Raw genomic sequence first — 20,663 nt, 5'->3', positions numbered from 1 at the left:
GGATAAGTGAGACTCTACTGTATATTCAAGAAAATAAAAGACAGGTTATCATGCTGGCTCATTAACAACAACTGGGATGGGAGTGGATCTTCAAACTATGAACAGCTTCAATGGGCTCCCAAATGACATTATTATTATTATTGACACAACGACGTTGTATGACACAGCAAACAAGATAGATATGCTGGATTTCGTATCACAAAATCACAAGTCAAACACTTCCCAAGTGTCTAGGACTGTGTGATGTATTTTCGGATGATGCGTGCAGATCCCAGCAGGGTGGCCTTTTGCAGTTGGCAGATCGTAATTTTGTCAATGTCTATTGTTTCCAAATGGCGGCTGAGATCTTTTGGCACGGCACCCAGTGTGCCCATCACTACCAGGACCACCTGCACTGGTTTCTGCCAGAGTCTTTGAAGTTCAATCTTGAGGTCCTGATAGCGGCTGAGTTTTTCCTGTTGTTTTTCATCAATGCGACTGTCACCTGGGATGGCAACATCAATTATCCAAACCTTGATCTTTTCCACAACTGTGATGTCTGGTGTGTTGTGTTCCAGAACTTTGTCAGTCTGGATTCGGAAGTCCCACAGTATCTTTGCGTGCTCATTTTCCACGACCTTTGCTGGTTTGTGATCCCACCAGTTCTTTGCTGCTGGCAGGTGGTACTTGAGGCATAAGTTCCAATGGATCATTTGGGCCACACAGTTGTTCCTCTGTTTGTAGTCTGTCTGTGCAATTTTCTTACAGCAGCTGAGGATATGATCAATGATTTCGTCAGCTTCCTTGCACAGTCTGCACAATTATTATTATTATTATTATTATTATTATTATTATTATTATTATTATTATTTTATTTTTATCCCGTTTTTCTCCCACAGGTGGGACTTAAAGCGGCAAAATTCCATAATACAAAGCACAACAACAACAACATCCCCTCAACCCAAGCAAATAAACAATAACCAACACATTATAAAAACACATTACAAAAACCGAACAAAATAAGCATAATAAATAACAACAATTATCATTATCATTTTAAAATCCCTGGACCTCAAGCCACTGAGGTTATCTTTAAAACCTTTTACAAAACAAAATAAATCTCGAAGCTCCAAGTCTTTAGTCGTGTGAGCCTTGCCAGACCGAAATAGCTTGCTTATTAAGGGTTTTCAAGGAAGGCCTGCTTCCAAAGAAAGGTTTTAACTTGGGAGCTAAAGGCCAATAACAAGGAGGCTGAATACACCTCTTTGGGGTAAAAACTGACAAATAACATGGATTGCGTTTGCACAATTCAGTGTTGTCTTTTGCAGATTCTTCTACATACTAGACAGAATCTTGCGATTAACAGAGGAAAAAAAATACAATAATGAGTGATCTGTTTAAAATCATGAAATCTACAAAACTAAATTCTCATTTTATTTCATTTTTTAATAGTCTATAGGAAATATCTACAAAGGTTTGGTTCAAACAGGTGCTTGGGGCTGTTTTGATGAATTCAATCGAATTTCAGTAGAAGTTCTATCAGTTGTGGCAGTACAAGTAAAGACTATTCATGATGCCATAAGAAATAAGAAAAAGAGGTGAGTATTAGTATTCCTTTCTTCAAATGTTGTTTGACATATCGAACAAAATTTGAAGAGTATAAAGCATATCAATAAACCACTTCTTGCTTGGCTTCTCCCTTACTAATCTTGTGTTATAATAATAATAATAATAATAATAATAATAATAATAATAATAATAATAATAATAATAATAATAACAACAACAACAACAACAACAACAACAACAACAACAACTTTATTTTTATACCCCGCCCCATCTCCCCGAAGGGACACAGTATATCACTGTGTCAGCCCAAAGTTCATCCATTCTCAGATCTACATATGAGGCAAAATCATTTTAAAACACAATTTACTTTTTTATTGTATCTATAATAGGATTGAATATCCATGAATTTTGGTATCCACATAGGGTCCTGGATATAACATTCAATGAATACCATGGGCTTGCTGTACTGTGTATGTAATGTATGTCCAGCAACATCATTTGTTGTGATATCCAAATACTCTAAATATTAGTAACAAATAATACATAATTTTGAAATAATAAATAAACAATATAATTTGATTTCTGTGTATGTGAAATACCAACACATATACCGTATATACTCGAGTATAAGCCGACCCGAATATAAGCCGAGGCACCTAATTTTACTACAAAAAAACCTGGGAAAACATTGACTCCAGTATAAGCCGAGAGTGGTAAATTTCAGAAATAAAAATAGATACCAATAAAATTACATTAATTGAGGCATCAGTAGGTTCGATGTTTTTGAATATTTACAGAAAGCTCAAATTTAAGATAAGACTGTCCAACTCTGATCCAATCATTATTCTCATCTTCTTCAATGTAAATGTGCTTATGTATCTTTTTAATAATAATAGAGTAAAATAATACATGTAATAATAAATAGAGTAAAATAATAAATGCAATAATAATAATATCAGAGTGAAATAATAAATGTAATAATAATAATAATAATAATAATAAAAATAGAGTAAAATAAATGTAATAGTAGCAACAATAATAGAGAAAAATAATAAATGTAATAATACCAATAATAATAGAGAAAAATAATAAATGTACCATATATTCTCGAGTATAAGCTGACCCAAATATAAGCCAACCAGGACCCTCACCCGAGTATAAGCCGAGGGGGAATTTTTCAGTCTTAAAAAAAGGGCTGAAAAACTAGGCTTATACTCAAGTATATACAGTAAATAATCAGGAACTTCTTCAAAAGTGGCTGTAGGATAAAACACTATTCTAGCTGTAATGAAAGTAAATGCATGATATATTTTCCATGTGTGTCCTCTGTCTCTCCAACTGGGCAAATAGTGAGATTTATATGTTCCCGTCCTCGTTCTCCAGTGGTTCTTCCCCATAACTGACACTCTCTTGGTGTTAATGTATCTGGGTTTTTTTTAAAGCAAACTACTGATGATGGTTAGAACTTTGGACTTCCTTTAGAAGGACAAGCAGAGCGTAAATGAATTGGAATGGGGCGAAATTGGATGAATCCCCTTGACTGCCTGCCCAGTAGCATTTCAGACTCCACATCTTCTGAACACCACTTTGAGTCTCTTTAAGAGAGAAAAAGCAGTATATTGAGGAGGATGAAGATGAGGACAATTTGAATGACCCCTTATTCCCAAATGTTTGGCATGGGAGGCTGCGTAGCTCTTTGAGAAACAAAAACTCCAAACTACATATGTGATACAACAAGCAAACTGAGCTAATGTCTTTCTTTCCTTGACACCATAAATGCAGATTCTTATTCCTTGGAGAAAATATTACCTTGGAGGCATCTGTTGGAATATTTATTACCATGAACCCAGGATATGCTGGTCGAACAGAATTACCTGAAAATCTTAAAGCTCTTTTCAGGCAAGTATGAATTAGGAACGCATTTAGAACACGTATGCCACCTAATGTCAGTTGTGTGCTTAGCACTAGACAGCATTTCAGCTTATTAAATACTGAATCTGCGAGACCATTCATGATTGTTAGAGCTCTGAAAGCTAACAGAGAGATAGTTTAATGCAGTTTCGTTTAAAAAATGTTCCATAAATACACAGTAACAGGGTATACTACTTTTGAAGATCTTGTCATAACAACAAAATAAGACATGTTACTTAATTGGAATGAAAATCTAACCATTTTCCCCCTGGAGCTAAGCTGAAAATCAAAAGCTATTTATGTGAATTTTGTTGAAGAAGGAACAATGTTTCCCTGTTAACTTCCAGTAAAATGAGCCCCCAGCTAATCTGTTATATTTTAATAATAATGAGTATTGATACAATTGTGTACATGACTGCATTTTGAAAAATGAAATATTTGCTTAGAAACTTGTTTCACACACATAGTACATTTCTCTCTTACATTGTTTGGAGTTATTTGGTATGAATGTAGAGATATGTGAATTACACTGGATGATATTGTGTTTCTCATTATAATGTAATACTCATGTATGACTGCTTTCATAGCTAAGTGTCAGTTTGCTTCTTGGATAGGCGTGACATTATAAAACTGCCCTATATTTTTTGGCATTAATGGTACTGTTATCCATGTGATCTCTTTTGACATATGCATTTATTATCTGGCAAATTTCAAGAATTTTGAAGGCATTTAAGTAAAAAAGAGAACAGTTTACAAAGAAACGGTGGTGGAGTGTTTTGGGGCTTTTTACATAGTTCAAAAAGAAAAGCAATAATAGAAAACTGGCAAAATTAAATTGAACAGAATCAAAACATCTACAGCTATTGCATTAGGAAGATGAGAAATAGAAACCAAAAGAACTGTAGTCAAGCTATAATTGGCAGCAAGAGCCAGTGTTTTTAGAAACAGCAATAAACTTCAGTTAAAAGCAATCTAAAAATCGTTGGTTGTTGTTATGTGTTCAAATTAATTACAGCTTATTTCAAACCAAAAATAGGATTTTCTTGGTGAGGCTTGCTGTTGACTTCCTCTTTGGCCCCTTCTACACTGCCATGTCATCCAGATTATCAAAGCAGATAATCCATATTATCTGATTTGAACTGGATTATATGAGTCTACACTGCTATATAATCCAGTTCAAAGCAGATAATCTGGATTTTATATGGTAGTGTAGAAGAGGCCTTAGATAATAGTGTGACTTGCTCAAGATCACTCACAAGGTTTCCATGACTATGTAGTGATTTGAACCACGATCTCCCATAATCATAGTCCAGCACTCTAAATATTTTCAAGCAAAGTGGAGTGCATTTACCTAATGCTTAAAAGAATTTCTGATTTCTCATACATGCTGGCTCACCTAGTAGGGGTGTACATTACCTAAATTAATTACTTATTAAATTCCTTTATGCCCAGGTGGAAAGACATGCAAAAGTCCTTCATTTTGACATATGTGGGAATTATTAATTCTTACTCAAATATGCATTATAGATATGTGCATTATTTTATTAGCATCAGCTATTACACCATCTGTGCTCCATCTAAAGATGGTGGTGCATATACTGGTAATCTCAAGGCTAAACTTCTGCAATGCACTAGTATACATTGGGCTACCTCTGTCACAAGTTTGGAAACTCCATTTAGCTCAGAACATGGCACCTAGATTGTTACTGGTAAATCTAGAGGTGCATTTACACTGTAGAATTAACACAGTTTGACACCACTTTAACTGCTATGGCGGAATACTATGGAATCATGAGTTTTGTGGGTTGGTGAGGCATCAGCACTCTTTGGCAGAGAAGGTTAAAAACCTTATAAAATTACAAACCCCAGGATTCCCACCAATGAAGTCGACTGAATTGTACTTGGTGGTTGATTGCTATTATTACCGCTGTATTAACTCCTGTTTTATGTCTTACTGTGTTTTGTTTTTTGTATATTGTGCAATGTATTTATGCTGTTGTTTTTGTAAATTGTGCTGGTCGGGCCTTGCCCCATGTGAGCTGCCCCAAGTCCCCATGGGGAGATGGTGGCGGGGTATAAATAAAGTTTTATTATTAGTATTATTATTGAGACATAGCAGTTAAAGTAGTGTCAAACTGCATTAATTCTACAGTGTAGCTCCATCCTAGGAGTAATTATTTTATACCTACTGTATATTAAAATCACTCCACTGGCTGCCAATTAGTTTCCTGACAAAATACAAAGTATTGGTCATTATCTTTACATCTCTATATGGTTTGGATCCAGGTTACTTACCCTATATAATATGTACAATGAGGTCCTTTAATAGTAGAAATTGCATCATTTTCTTTACTGCTTTTGCTAACCTGAACTACCACCTTGTTAAATGACAGCATCCTATATTTATTTATGTGATTTTTGTCTGTGGGTTCTGTGGAATCAGACTTGAAAAGTCTGAACTCTTCACCTGTCTCTTTTGAAACAACATAAGCAGGAAATGTTAATAACTGGCAGTGCATGATTATCTGTCTTTTTGTTTTGAAAGAGTGTCCTTGTTAGCACTGAATGCCATATATCGTTGTGGCTCTTCTCAACTATGCAAATATATTAATAGACATCACTGTCTCAAATTCAGAGGACTTTTGTGTCTAATGCTCACTATGATGAAATTATGACCTCTGGTTTTCCTTTTTTTTAAAGGCCCTGTGCAATGGTTGTACCTGACATTGAACTAATTTGTGAAATTATGTTGGTGGCTGAGGGATTTGTTGATGCACGCTTGTTAGCCAAGAAGTTTATTAGCTTGTATACTCTCTGTAGAGAACTTCTCTCCAAACAGGTAAGGGAGTTCCTTAGGGCTTCACCAATGCTAATAAAATGGTGTTGGGCTGCAATCTCAATTTCATAATAAACCGAAAATGGTTTTATAGTGCTTTTGAAAGCAAATAATTACTCCATTTTATTCATATTTCAGGCATTCTCAGAAATATAATACATCTTTCAACACATTATAATATTCCTGGTAAATGTACATTTAGGATTGATATTTAAATACTTTGAAGCAATTTTAAACAACAAAGATTTAAGGTTACAGTAGAGTCTCACTTATCCAAGCCTCGCTTATCCAAGCCTCTGAATAATCCAAGCCATTTTTGTAGTCAATGTTTTCAATATATCATGATATTTTGGTGCTAAATTCATAAATACAGTAATTACTACTTAGCATTACTGCGGATTGAACTACTTTTTCTGTCAAATTTGTTGTATAACATGATGTTTTGGTGCTTAATTTGTAAAATCATAACCTAATTTGATGTTTAATAGGCTTTTCCTTAATCTCTCCTTATTATCCAAGATATTCACTTATCCAAGCTTCTGCCGGCCCGTTTAGCTTGGATAAGTGAGACTCTACTGTACTTTGAATTATCTATATTGGGAAGGTAAGACCTCAAGTGTAAGGGGAAAAGACCCAAGAAATCAGAATTTCTGCATGATTAGACATGTAACAGTCTTACTGTGATACATTTCTGTGTTCAAGCTCACTTTGAGAGAAAAGCAGCATATCAATAAATGTTTTTGCATTCTTATTTCAGTGTATATTCAAAGAGTGTTTGCATATGTATGTGCTGTTGGTATTCTTCAGTTGCAAGTGATCTTACATCAGTCTTCAGTTTAGACTTGTCTTGGTTTTTCCTCTAAATCTCCATATTTACTGTTCCAATTTACCAGCAAACTTAAATTCAAACCATTCAATATTTGTTAGCATGTTAACATTTATCCGGAACTGAAGGAAAAATCCATTTTTTAATATACTGCTATATCTAGTTAGTTAATTAACAACAGAAATAATATCAACCTGTGGATATGTAGAGTTTTGAAGGCATCCCTGCAGGAATATGAATGTGTCCAGAGAAGGGCAACTAAAATGATCAAGGGTCTGGAGAACAAGCCCTATGAGGAATGGCTTAAAGTGCTGGACATGTTTAGCCTGCAGAAGAGAAGGATGAGAGGAGACATGATAGCCATGTATAAATATATGAGGGGAGGTCGTAGGGAGGAGGGAGCAAGCTTGTTTTCTGCTGCCCTGGAGACTAGGACGCGAACAACGGCTTCAAACTTCAGGAAAGGAAATTCCACCTGAACATCCTAACTGAAGAATTTCCTAACTGAGAGAGCTGTTTGGCAGTGGAACTCTCTGCCCCAGAGAGTGATGGAGGCTCCTTCTTTGGAGGCTTTTAAGCCATCTGTCTGGGGTGCTTTGAATGCGATTTCCTGCTTCTTGGCAGGGGGTTGGACTGAATGGCCCACGAGGTCTCTTCCAACTCTATGATTCTGCGATTCTATGATATTCTTCTTTTCAAGGTTATATCTTAACTCATCCTTACTTCCTCCTTATTGAGGCAAGAGTCACATCTATAGCGGCAACAGTGAAAACAGAATAAATTGGTCCACAAATTGTAAAAATGAAGTAGCATTTAATTTTTTTCTATGTAATTGCATTATAGGATCACTATGACTGGGGTCTCCGAGCGGTTAAGTCTGTCTTGGTAGTTGCTGGCTCCTTGAAGAGAGGAGACAAGACCAGACCCGAAGATCAGGTATGTACAATAATATTGATCTGAGGTTCATTAATATGTATCCTGCAGGTGAATTCTCCAATTTTGTTTTATTACTAAAAGTATATCTGTTCAAATAGATCTATATATTTGCTCATTAGTCATGGGAGCCCCAGTTGCATTAAACTGCTGAGCTGCTGAACATGCTGACAAAAAGGTCAGTGCTTCAAATCCGGGGAGCGGGGTGAGCTCCCGCTGTTAGCCCCAGCTTCTGCCAACCTAGCAGTTCGAAAACAGGCAAATGTGAGTAGATCAGTAGTCACCACTCCGGCGGGAAGGTAACGGCACTCCATACAATCATACAGCCCACATGACCCTACGAACAATGGCGGCTCTTCGGCTTAGAAATGAAGATGAGCACCAACCCCCAGAGTCTGACATGACTAGATTTAAGGTCAGGGGAAAACCTTTACCTTTACTAGTCATTGATGTTTCTTTAAATGCTTATGGGCTTTCTGTATAGAAGCATATGCTCTTCTCTTATTTTAAAAAATATATATTTCAGAGCTTCCCATAGAAGTAAATGCAGCTATGTTTCCTTTTAAAAGCATTCAGAAACAGTTGATTGAAAGCTCTTACTATTATGATAATATGTGGCTTACTGTCCTTTTCCAGGTCCTTATGCGAGCCTTGAGGGACTTCAACTTGCCCAAGATAGTGACAGACGATGTCCCCGTTTTCATGGGTTTGATCAGTGACCTGTTTCCAGCTCTGGACGTTCCAAGGAAGAGGGACCTTCAGTTCGAACAGATGGTTAAACAATCCACCCTGGAGCTTCACTTGCAGCCCGAGGAGAGCTTTATTCTCAAAGTAAAACAATTCATTGCCTTTAATTACGCCCCTTAAGCATTTCAATCAAAATAACTGCAGACAGATGGAAATGAATGTGAAGGTTATTCTTATTTAAAATACTCCAGTATTCCTATTGTGACTTGAAAGTGTAGATAATTCAATAACAGTCTTATAAGTGTGCAGACCATTTTTATAAACAAAAGTCCATATTTCAATAAAAGCATGTAGCAGATATTTATCTAAAAACAAAGGGGAGTGGTGCTGCCATTCCTTTGTGTTACTAAGAATTTTATTCACACACATACCTTGCCAGGAAAGTCTGGCAAGGTAATTCAAATAAATACTTAAAAATCATTAACTGTACTCTTTTTAGCTTTAGAACCACATTACTCTTTTAGTATTTTTCTTTAAAAGTTGCAAAAGATGCAGTTTAGCCATTCCTGCCAACTTTAGTGAAAACTATCATCAATGCTTTGTTCAGTGTAACTGGATAAAAGTGATATTTTACTTTCATTTCTTGAGATTCATTCATTTAAATCAAACCTAGGTGCAAAAATTGTGTGAAACTAGTGTGCCTTCTTCAGGTTACTCAATTTTGAAGTTATTCGGGGAAAACAATGCTTTCGTTTACTACTATGTGAGAAAGTAATTAGTGTCTTAATGTCAATGGGAGGACAAGGAAGGAAAATCACTACCTGTGTATTAATTCTGTTTGGCAGGTCGTTCAGCTTGAGGAGCTGCTGGCAGTGCGTCACTCTGTCTTTGTAGTGGGAAATGCAGGCACAGGGAAGAGCAAGGTATGACTTATGCCCATGTTACTTTTTGCAAGTGTTTCAAGAAGCATTTTACAGGGGGAAATTATCTTCCATGAATTTCACTCCAGCCAAACCCATATACTGCCTGGTTTAAAGTGGAGCCCACAATTACAGGCCCCTCCACAAAGCCATATAACCCAGAATATCAAGTCAGAATGACCCACAATATCTGCGTTGAACTGGAGTCCACATTGCCATATATCCCAGTTCAAAGCGGATAATGTGGGATTTTATTCAGTTGTGTGGAAGAGGCCTATTTCTTAGCTAGTTATGACATGGGGACCAAACTTCTAATCAACAACTTCTTGATTAAAAAGGAAACCTTCCCACCTTTTTTGATAATTTTGAACATATGGAGTATAAAATGCAAGCATTAGTCTGTTGGGAAAATGTTAAGTATTGGTGTAAGTTCTGTTTAATACTGAAATCCAAGGAAGCCCCTTGGATACTGGACCAGTGCTTGGCCGCTGTGATGGGCTGGATGAGGGTGAATAAACTGAAGCTTAATCTCGACAAGACAGAGATCCTCCAGGTCAGTCGCATGTCTGATCGGGGTATTGGGTGGCAACCTGTGCTTGACGGGGTCGCACTCCTCCTGAAGGCACAGGTCCACAGCTTGGGGGTCCTCCTGGACTCAGCATTGACGCTTGATGCTCAGGTGTCGGTGGTGGCCGGGATGGCCTTTGCACAACTAAAACTTGTGCACCAGCTGTGACCATACCTCGTGAAGTCTGATCTGGCTACGGTGGTCCATGCCTTAGTTACCTCTAGGATGAATTATTGCAACGCACTCTACGTGGGGCTGCCTTTAAAAACGGCCTGGAAACTCCAACTAGTTCAGCAGGCAGCAGCCAGGTTCCTAAAAGGAGCGAATTATAGGAAGCGGTCCCTGTTTAAGGAGCTCCATTGGGTGCCGTTTTTTTTCTGGACCCAATTCAAGGTACAGGTGTTGACCTACAAAGCCCTGAACGGTTTGGGACCCACTTACCTTTCTGGCCACATCTCCCTCTATGAACCCACACGATCTCTTCGTTCATCGGGGGAGGCCCTCCTCTTGCTTCCGCCTCCGTCACAAGTGCGGTTGGTGGGGACGAGGAAGAGGGCCTTCTCCGTGGTGGTCCCCGGCTCTGGAACGTGTTCTCCAGGGAAATTAGGCAAGCTGCCACCTTGGAAGTGTTCAGGAAGAGCCTGAAAACCTGGCTCTTCACACAGACTTTTGAATAAGTACCGCTCACTGTACATTAAACCCTTATACTAGCGGTTACTTCTGACCAGTTGTACCTGTTGGTTAACTCCTTGACATAGCCACAGGGTTCACCCCAGTTTAAGGTTCTCCCCATAATCTTATAGCACCTTAACTTCCTTCATGTTTACAAGTTTCACTCAGTGCACTTTGCGCAGTTCATTTTATGATTTTATTGCTATGTTTTAACATGTGTCTTACAATGATTGTGATTTTGTTTTATGCCTTTTAATTTTATTCGTGTGTTTTAGTATTTGATACCATTGTATGCTTGTTTTATATTTGTAAGCCACCCCAAGTCCCTCTGGGGAGATGGTGGTGGGGTATAAAAATAAAATAATAATAATAATAATAATAATAATAATAATTATTATTATTATTATTATTATTATTATTATTATTGTTATAAGAGAGTCTCTGTTGAAGCAGCCTAAATTTGATCCTTAACAAGCTCTCCCCATCCATTTTATTCATCAGATTCTGAAAACACTGAACAGAACTTATGTGAACATGAAACAGAAGCCTGTATGGAATGACTTAAACCCAAAAGCTGTGACTACGGATGAACTCTTTGGTTTTATACATCATGCTACCCGAGAATGGAAAGATGGTAAGTGGGAGATGTATTTATATTCTTTGTATTGTTATTTTATATAATCTCCATCATTCCCTACAATTTCTGAAACATCTCCCTTGTTTGCTCGGTTATATCTATATCTGTAATACAGGCTCACTATAACATTTCAGATTGCACATGAGCATATGAGAAACCTACTACAAATATCTACTCTGTTTTTGAAAACTGAACATAGAAATGTACCAGCTTATCTCTTTCCTGACATTATATATTTTTCTTTGTCCAAGCAGTTTGGCAATAAAATCCAAGACAATTGAAATCTTCCAGAATAATATTTGTAGTTAGTTATTTAATAGTTACCATCAAATAAACTTTGGCTTATGGCAGAGCTATCAATGAGAAACCTAGAACTCCAGTCATCATCTTCTGTACTGAGATGACTTCCTTGATGTAGGTCCTTTCTTACTGTCTTCTGTTTTATGATTTTTTTTTTACAAAGAGTCTGATACATCCAAAGAATGACAGTCTCATTTTAGTCATCTTGGTTTCTAGCTAGAGTTCAGACCTGATTTTCTCAAAAACTTATTCATTGTTATCTTAGTGGTCATTAGTATCTGCAGAACTCTCTTCCAGCACCACCTATCAAATTAATTTATTTTCTTCTTATTAGCTTTTTTCACTGTCTAACTTTCACAGCTGTACATACAAATCAGAAATATGCTGCTATAGAAATGTCTATGTCTTTTGTTATTATCTGTCTAGGTTCCCTTGCTATTGAAATATATAACAGGACTTCTAATGAAAACAGCCAATTATAGACAGGTTCTGACAAGGGTAGATGTACTTTTAGATACATAATATTATCTAAGCATATTCCATGAGGTTTTCTCACACGCACGTGGCAACATCATACACAGAATCCAGGGAGCGGGGTAAGCTCCCATCTGCCAGCTCCAGCTTCCTATGCAAGGACATAAGAGAAGCCTCCCACAGGATCATAAAACATCCGGGTGTCCCCTAGGCAACATCTTTGCAGGTGGCCAATTCTCTCGCACCAGAAGCAACTTGCAGTTTCTCAAGTCACTCCTGACACAAAAAATAAATCAGAATTGATCTACACAACTAAAACACCAGGAATCCCAGGAAATTAATATTTTTGTAGATGCCATGCAAGCCATGTAGCCTGGATCAGAGGAGTTCCAGCCTTAGAATCCTGCTCTGGAAATTTAAATATGTCATATTTTGGGAACATGTCTTGGGAAAATGTTATTGCATACATAGAAATGCATGGATATACCTACTGAATTCTCGAGCTGAAAACTTGTGATTCTTATCATTTTGTTCAATGACTTATATATTTTCCAGGACTATTATCATCTCTTTTGAGAGAGCAAGCTAATATCACGCATAGTTGTCCAAAATGGATTGTCTTAGATGGGGACATAGATCCTATGTGGATTGAATCACTGAATACTGTTATGGATGATAATAAGGTGTGTAACAAGCAAATGCATTCTGCACCTTGTCATCTGAAAAGTCAAAATTTTATTCCATGTTCATTTTCTAGTTTGTCGTCTAGTACGTCTCTTATTATAGCAGGGTAGTGTTTTCCATTGTTTACATATTACTTTATACATATCTCTGTTTGAATAAAAAGCTTTCACATATCCTCAGCCATTTGAAATTTGGAGTGATATAGATTTTTTTAAAAAAAACATTTCCCGAAACTCTCCTTTGTACCATGTTTAATCTTCCCAATCAGAAGGCATTGCTTAATTGTAACCTTCTTTTGGCATGAAATATTACATGAGAAATAATAAGTGGGATAGGGAAAGAAATGGAGACGAGAGAAACCTGCAATATTTTAAGAAAGGGACCAGATGCAAATCCATTAATGCAGGTATAAAAAGGCTTGGAAAGTATTGAAACTTCAAAGATTCCTTTTACTCATTCTGTAGGCACTGCATTATCAGTTTTCAATACATTTTAATTTGATGTATGATGGACCTTTTTATCATACATGTTTGCCATTTTACACACACCTGGACAAGTCTCAGATTATGAATGAACTCAGTCTTTGTTACTTTCCTAACCAGGCACCTTGTAATGGTACCACGCTCGAACATGTGTCTGCATGATTTGCCTCAACACAAGAATTTTTGTTTATTCATTGTTCTTACAGTGGTTCTCAACCTGGGGTCCCCAGATGCTTTTGGCCTACGACTCCCAGAAATCCCAGCCAGTTTACCAGTTGTTAAGATTTCTGGGAGTTGAAGACCGAAAACATCTGGGGACCCCAGGTTGAGAACCACTGTGTTATGAGTTTCTTTGTGACCCATACTGGGAGGAAAGTAGGATGTAAACAAGTGCGTAACAAGTTAAATAAATAAGTCATTAAAAATGAACAGATGTTCTCAAGGTAGCAATTTTCTAATCCATTGTTAGAATATGTGCACTAACTTTCAGTTACAATGTTAATGGTAGGTGCTGACTTTGGCCAGCAATGAACGGGTTCCTCTAACTCCATCAATGAGATTGCTGTTTGAGATACACCATTTGAAAACAGCTACTCCTGCTACAGTTTCTAGAGCAGGTATTTTATATGTGAACCCACAGGACCTTGGTTGGAATCCGTAAGTAATTTTAGATTTAAAAACAGTAGCATAAAATCAAAAGGAGCAATGACATTCTGCTGTCAGCTTTAGTGGGATGTATTACTATTTTTGCCTGTGTTTGTATTGCAATGCCAACTCTTGTAAGAAATAATCAGAACTTTTTATCTGGATTGCTAATACAAACATATATTGTTACCTACTCAACATTTTGGGCCATATTTGGATGTCATGATAAAACCAGACTTTGGGAACATATTGTTGAGGATTTCTCATCATCTCTAGCCAGCAATGCCATAATTATAATAAATCATGGTTCATTGAGATGAAAACACTAGCTCCTGTTAAAACAAGCTAGTTTCATAAACTTGTTTGAAATTGGCTTGTTTCAAACATGTTATAGTTGGGATTATTCAGAACCTGCCAGGTTTACACAAAGCAATTAACCATGTTAATAAAAATGATCTGTAAAGATCATAGTTTTGTCAGAGTGGCGGATGGAAGGAAGAGGGGTTACTTTTTTGTTGTGATGAGCTGTGGTTTAGTTTGATGTCTCAATACATCCTACACATGTTTTGACTGTATGAATGTTATTATTTGAATTGTTGATTTTGTAAGAAATTTAGTTTATGCCTGTTGCAAACTACCAGGCAACTGTATTCAAAACATGGGACACAATCCTGCATGGCTCAGTGTAGAGTAGTAGTTTCATATATGAAACTCTACTAGTGTCTTTCATTGCTGTACAGAAGTACAAAGATAATATAAACATCCACAGCAACCAAAAATAGAGTATGGTTAATCATTTATATCAGCTTCTCAAACTTCATCATACAAAAACAACCTATCAGAGCATATTCAACTGGATGTTTTTTCTGGATCATTAGTTGAACTCTTTAGCAAGATCTAATTATGTGAAATAAACCAAGCCCGTATTGTGAAATACTTTGAAGATCTGGTGTCTCAATCTTTGAATTTTTGGTGCAACAGTATACATTTTTCTTTTTGATTGCATTCTTTAGTAGCTGGCTGACTTTTGTATACAAGGCCATGAAAGATTTTAATTGTCTCAACCAGCCCTTTTTGTTTTGATTTTTGCTTTTCTGATCCCTGATGTGCACTTTAGTAAAAGGATTCTATGAAGGCAAATTGCAGATATTTTAATAGAATGGTATGTGTATGCATGCATACTGTATTTCTTGGTTTTTTTCTGGTTTTCAACAGGTCACTATTTTTTCTGTAATCAGTTTCTGGTTGTACTACAAACCTGCATTTTTTTTCAGAAATAATTATCTTTAAGCAGAGATAGTTTCACAGGACTTTACCAGTAATATCTCACAGCTCAATATGTCATGCACATTGCTGCTGGCCCAGAAAGTACCATTTCTTCTTGCAGGCTTGTGTATTGGTTGCCTTTAAGCCAATTGGACAACTGCTCCTGAACCATGCAAATATTGAAAAAAGCCTCAACTCTGACAAAGTGGATTTTTAATTATTATTTTTTTTCAGCTTTGTTGCAAGCTGGATAGAACAAAGGAGTAACCAATCTGAGAAGGCACATTTGACAATCCTATTTGAAAAATATGTTCCTTTGTGCCTGGATCAGCTCAGAACAAACTTTAAAACCATCACTCCAATCCCTGAGAATAGCATGGTGCAGGTATGATTTTAATTGTGCAGACACTGAATGAGATCCTATTGGTATGAATATGTGAATATAGGTATTAGCAGTAGGAGGAAAATCTCCATGGGCACAGTGAGTGTGAAGTAAAGCAGAAAATAAAGCCAATGGATTTTTTTTCTGCATTCCCTTGCCACCACTGCACAAGCTTGAAAAAACTGAAATTATTGCTATAAAGCACCAATGGGATTCCAGTGGCTGTATTTATTAATTACCCTCCACTGCTGTTGCTGACCAGTAGCTGTTTGAAAATTTAGTTTGACTCCCTGACTGATATGGGAGACCCTGATAGGGTCTCCCATATCAGTCAGGGAGTCAAACTAAATTTTGACTCCGACAATGCTACCGACAGCATAGCCTCATGTCTCAGAGGAGCATGCAATCCCACCACCACAGAAAGATAGTGCCATGGGTCATGACCAAAATATTATGTGACTAAACTCCTTTATTGTTTAAGTCACAAATGGCACTTGTAGCTTTGATTAAATCATTTAAACTGCTTCCTCATTGTTGCAGGTGTTTCTCCATTACTTAAGGATACAGGTTTTCACTTATTGCTTCTCCGTTAGATAATACCCCTGTGTCATCATGTCCAACCAGGAATGTATCAAGATATATTGGCATTTCTATTAAGAGTGTGTACATGACTTAGAGGAAATAAAAAAAAAATTTGCATTTGATCGCAGATTTATTTTATTTTTTTGGTCTTCAACTCCCAGAAATCCTAACAACTGGTAAACTGGCTGGAATTTCTGGGAGTTGTAGGCCAAAAACATCTGAGGACCTCAGGTTGAGAACCACTGCAGTACGAGGAATGGTCCCAACCAGGCCTGTAGCCAGGATTTTGTTTTTGTTTTTTTTGGGGGGGGGGGGGGGGGCTGGGATTTTGCTTCGGGGGGGGGGGGGGGCTGAGTCTGAGTGGGAGAGGATCTACCCTAGCAAACCTTTTGTATAGTTTTGCCAATACCCCCATGAATATGGGCTATATTGAGCATGGTGATTAGGTCATGATATGAATAAACATAACAGTTCAAATAATAAATGTAAGGCCTTCTCACAGACCACCCTGAGAATTTCGGGGGAGGCTGGAGCCCCTCAAGCCTCCCCCCCCCCCCCACCCCCGGGCTAAATGCCTGGTCCCAACCCTTCTACAAAGCCTATCCTGCCTGTTGATTGAAGCCACATCTCAAAGTGAGGATGTATTTAAGGATTTCCTCTAATTAACCCGTTTCCTCTCCCATAATATAATTTCCTCTGACATATGTTTCTCAGCAATCAGCTTTCTCAGTTAAGCCTGTATTCACTTTCTAGTAACTTATCATGACATAAGACACTCTAAATGCAACATTCATACTTTTTAAAAAACACAAAAAAATCTCTGTTGTTCTTTCCACCCTGGGCATAGAAATCTGAACTGATTGTTTTGCAGAGGATTTTTGAAATCAGGCCTCGTATGCCAGGAAATAAGACCAAAGCCTGATGCCCTATAGATAGCACTGAACTGAATGCCCAGTCGTCTTGATCTGGCACAGGGCAGTTTCCTAGATTCCTGTTTTGGTAATATGCAAGTCTCCTAATACATTGCATGTTTTACTTTTGTTGTTTGTTTCTTTTCTTTTTTTGTAGATGCTGTGTTCACTCCTTGACTGCTTGCTGATTCCTGAAAATGTACCCCCTGATGGTCCTAGAGACCTATATGAAATATATTTTGCTTTTGCCTGTGTGTGGGCATTTGGAGGAGCTCTCTTTCAAGATCAGGTAGGCAGGAAGGTGTTTGCTTATATCCATGAACTTCTGGGTGCTAGAGATTGCTCTAGTGCATGCTTTGTAATTTCTACCCAGAAATATTATTGAAATCCACTCTGTAATGTCTGTAAATAGTGACTGTAAATAGGCTGTAGAGAAAATATAGTGATAGGCTGCATTTTGACTGGGAATCTCTGTTCAGCCATGGATATCCACCTTAGGAAAATCACACACATTCAGCCCCAGAAAACACCATGAAAGGTTCGCCTTGGAGTCATCATAAATCAGAATTACTTGAAGGTGCACAACACAAATTCTAAAGCTAATGGGAGACACAGTTTAACTACATCTTGAAAATCACTTTACATCTGAGACTACTGATAGTGAATCAGGTGAGATACCTAATATCAGTTGTTATATTAGGGGTAATCCACAAAGCTCAGGATTTCAGGAATTATAGGCCCACTGGGATTGCTGATAGGAAAAGCTTTAATCTAAACTTGGATTATCAGTAATACAAACAAAATATATGACTAGATGCCTATTACACTACTGCTGCACACATATAGATGCAAGGTTCTTATGTTGTTGAGAGATAAATCCTCCTAGGAAAAGAGATGAGCCTCTTGTTCTCTTTAGATATTGGTGAGAGTAATTGCTGGTTTATAATGAGGTTAAATGTGCACCAGTGATGTGAGAGCTATATTCTAGCATCCTGGGGGGGGGGGGGGGATGTCTGGATTGCTTAGCACAGTTTCTTTAAATTCTTCACAACATTACATAATCAGAAAAAATGCACAATTGGGATTTAAGAAAGTAATCTAAATTTATTACCTTTTTAAATTCAAAATTTTTAGTACCTACTTGGCATAAATACTTCTCTGTATTGGAGCAATAAAGATGTTAATTTTAGGCTATTTTACTGTTTATTTGCTGCCTATGTTTCAATAGTGCATTCATTCAGGAGTTTTAATATTTTCTTTAGATAGCATAACAAAACTATGGATTTATTTTCTAGCTTTCCAATTATCAAGCTGAATTCAGCCGCTGGTGGCTGAAAGAGATGAAAGCTGTGAAATTTCCATCCCATGGTACAATTTTTGATTATTACCTTGACCCCAAAACTAAGAAATTCCTCCCCTGGAGTGATAAAATTATCAGTTTTGACATGGATCCAGATACACCCTTGCAGGTATCTATTCCTCTGTTTATATACAAAATATACATACAGTGGAGATATCTTTAGGTCTTATTCTTTTTTCTATGAAACCATGCCTCTTTTAAATTATCTATTGTTTAGGGTGTTAGTTTTAGATTGTGAAAATCTAAAAATAGTGCCCCCATAATTGAAGAGAGGAAACAAACATTTATGTAATGGAATACCAAATTAATGAATTTTCTTTACATAGGTTTCAATGAAATAAGTTCATAAATTTAATTTTACCATGTATAAATACAATGTAATAGGCATTTTGTCATCCAGATTAATGGCAAAGTATGAAATTTCATAGAATACTTTTCTTATTTGACTCATCCCCAACTAGCTATTCTAGTTGTATGCTTATGGACATGGGAGAGATTTTGAAAATTTGGAGAAATGTGGGCTTTTCACCCTGGAACTTCCTACCTAAGAAGCACTGAGAAAATGGCAGTGGAGAATGCAAATCCCATTGTGTTTGCCAAAATGGCATAAAAAAGAGTGGTGGTGAGGTATTGAGGAAAATATTACGTGCCGAACCCCCCCCCCCCCCCCCAAATGAATGTTCAGTTCAGTTCTACAAACTGCATTTCACACTGTTTATGTTCACATATAGCAGTTATATTTATGAGACCTAAAGCCAATTCCTAGTCTCAGCTACTGTAGACCCATTGTATCAGGCACTGGATTTGTTTTATTTTGTGTCAAAAACATTGCATAAATAAATTAGTTAAAAACTGATAAAATAAGGAATCACAAGCAGCTAAATAGTTTTAGACCAAAACGGGCAACAGAGATTGCATTGTCTGTAGCTTTAAACAGTTCTTCCTCTGTGCATGAGGCAGGACATAGTGGGAAAAAGTATAGATGCTGAGTTGTTTGTTCTGCTCTACAGTTGCGCATGGTGGAGGATTCTTCTAGGTAGTACAATTTTGTCAGGTTGTCTTTTGATCTGCCAACTCCACTTCTGAGTCTTTTCAGCGACTTCCAAGTTGCTCATTCTTGGTTTGCCTCTGGAGGCAGACCCTTGTGCTGCCCAGAGGGATATTCTTGCTGTTTCTGGAGGAAGATTTAGAGGAATGGTGGTTCTGATGATACTTTTCCTTAATTTAAGTCTACTGGGAGGAGGCTGATAGCCATACAGTGGGTGGCTTTTACAGTGTTCAACCTTATTTCTCTCACAAATGGCATGGTAAAGTTACTGGATGGTAAATCAATATTTTTATAAATTCCATTGATTCATGGATCTATTATTCAGGCCTTATCAGTTAATTTTATATTTTTGTCATTATTAGTTAGTTTAATAATAATAATAATAATAATAATAATAATAATACTTTATTTATACCCCGCCACCATCTCCCCAACGGGGACTCGGGGCGGCTAACATGGGGCCATGCCCAGAGCAATACAATATAACAAAATATAAAACAACATAACATAGCACCATTAAAAATACAATAAATGCATCAACATCAAGAAATCAAAAAACAGTAAAACAAGGGCAGGCCACGTGAACACAAAGATAAAACCTGGGGTGAGAGGGACATAGGGGTACTCCACTGCGGGCAGGGACATATGGAAGTGGGGTAATCTAGAGGATAGATGTTCGGGGTGGGAGTAACACAGAAATAACTCACCAAAAGCACAGCGGAAGAGCCATGTTTTCAAGTCTTTCCTAAAAGCTGACAGCGTGGGAGCTTGCCTAATTTCAGTAGGTAGTGAGTTCCACAATCGGGGGCCACAGCAGAAAAGGCCCTCTCCCTTGTACTCACAAGGCGGGCCTGGGATAAAGACAGTGGTGCTAAAAGGGCCTCCCCGGATGATCGTAACGATCGGGCAGGTTTATGAAAGGAAATACGGTCACGGAGGTAGGTGGGTCCCAAACCGTTTAGGGCTTTATAGATGATAGTCTGCACCTTGA

At 37.4% G+C, this 20,663-nt stretch overlaps 1 protein-coding gene across 1 annotated transcript in view; it reads left to right on the top strand.

The window, feature by feature from the left end:
* The window catches only part of dnah11 (dynein axonemal heavy chain 11), a 195,066-nt gene that overhangs the window by 68,798 nt on the left and 105,605 nt on the right, over positions 1-20,663 (top strand). The window contains exons 34-45 of the mRNA XM_062958230.1: positions 1,432-1,577; positions 3,331-3,447; positions 6,160-6,298; positions 7,965-8,057; positions 8,691-8,885; positions 9,587-9,664; positions 11,403-11,535; positions 12,868-12,995; positions 13,987-14,135; positions 15,624-15,774; positions 17,422-17,553; positions 18,560-18,733. Of these exons, the coding sequence (XP_062814300.1) occupies positions 1,432-1,577; positions 3,331-3,447; positions 6,160-6,298; positions 7,965-8,057; positions 8,691-8,885; positions 9,587-9,664; positions 11,403-11,535; positions 12,868-12,995; positions 13,987-14,135; positions 15,624-15,774; positions 17,422-17,553; positions 18,560-18,733 (1,635 nt within the window). The remainder of the gene's footprint in view (positions 1-1,431; positions 1,578-3,330; positions 3,448-6,159; positions 6,299-7,964; positions 8,058-8,690; positions 8,886-9,586; positions 9,665-11,402; positions 11,536-12,867; positions 12,996-13,986; positions 14,136-15,623; positions 15,775-17,421; positions 17,554-18,559; positions 18,734-20,663) is intronic.

Source organism: Anolis carolinensis, chromosome 6 (assembly GCF_035594765.1).
Source record: "Anolis carolinensis isolate JA03-04 chromosome 6, rAnoCar3.1.pri, whole genome shotgun sequence".
Taxonomy (NCBI): domain Eukaryota; kingdom Metazoa; phylum Chordata; class Lepidosauria; order Squamata; family Dactyloidae; genus Anolis; species Anolis carolinensis.
This window is presented reverse-complemented; position numbering and strand designations above follow the sequence as displayed.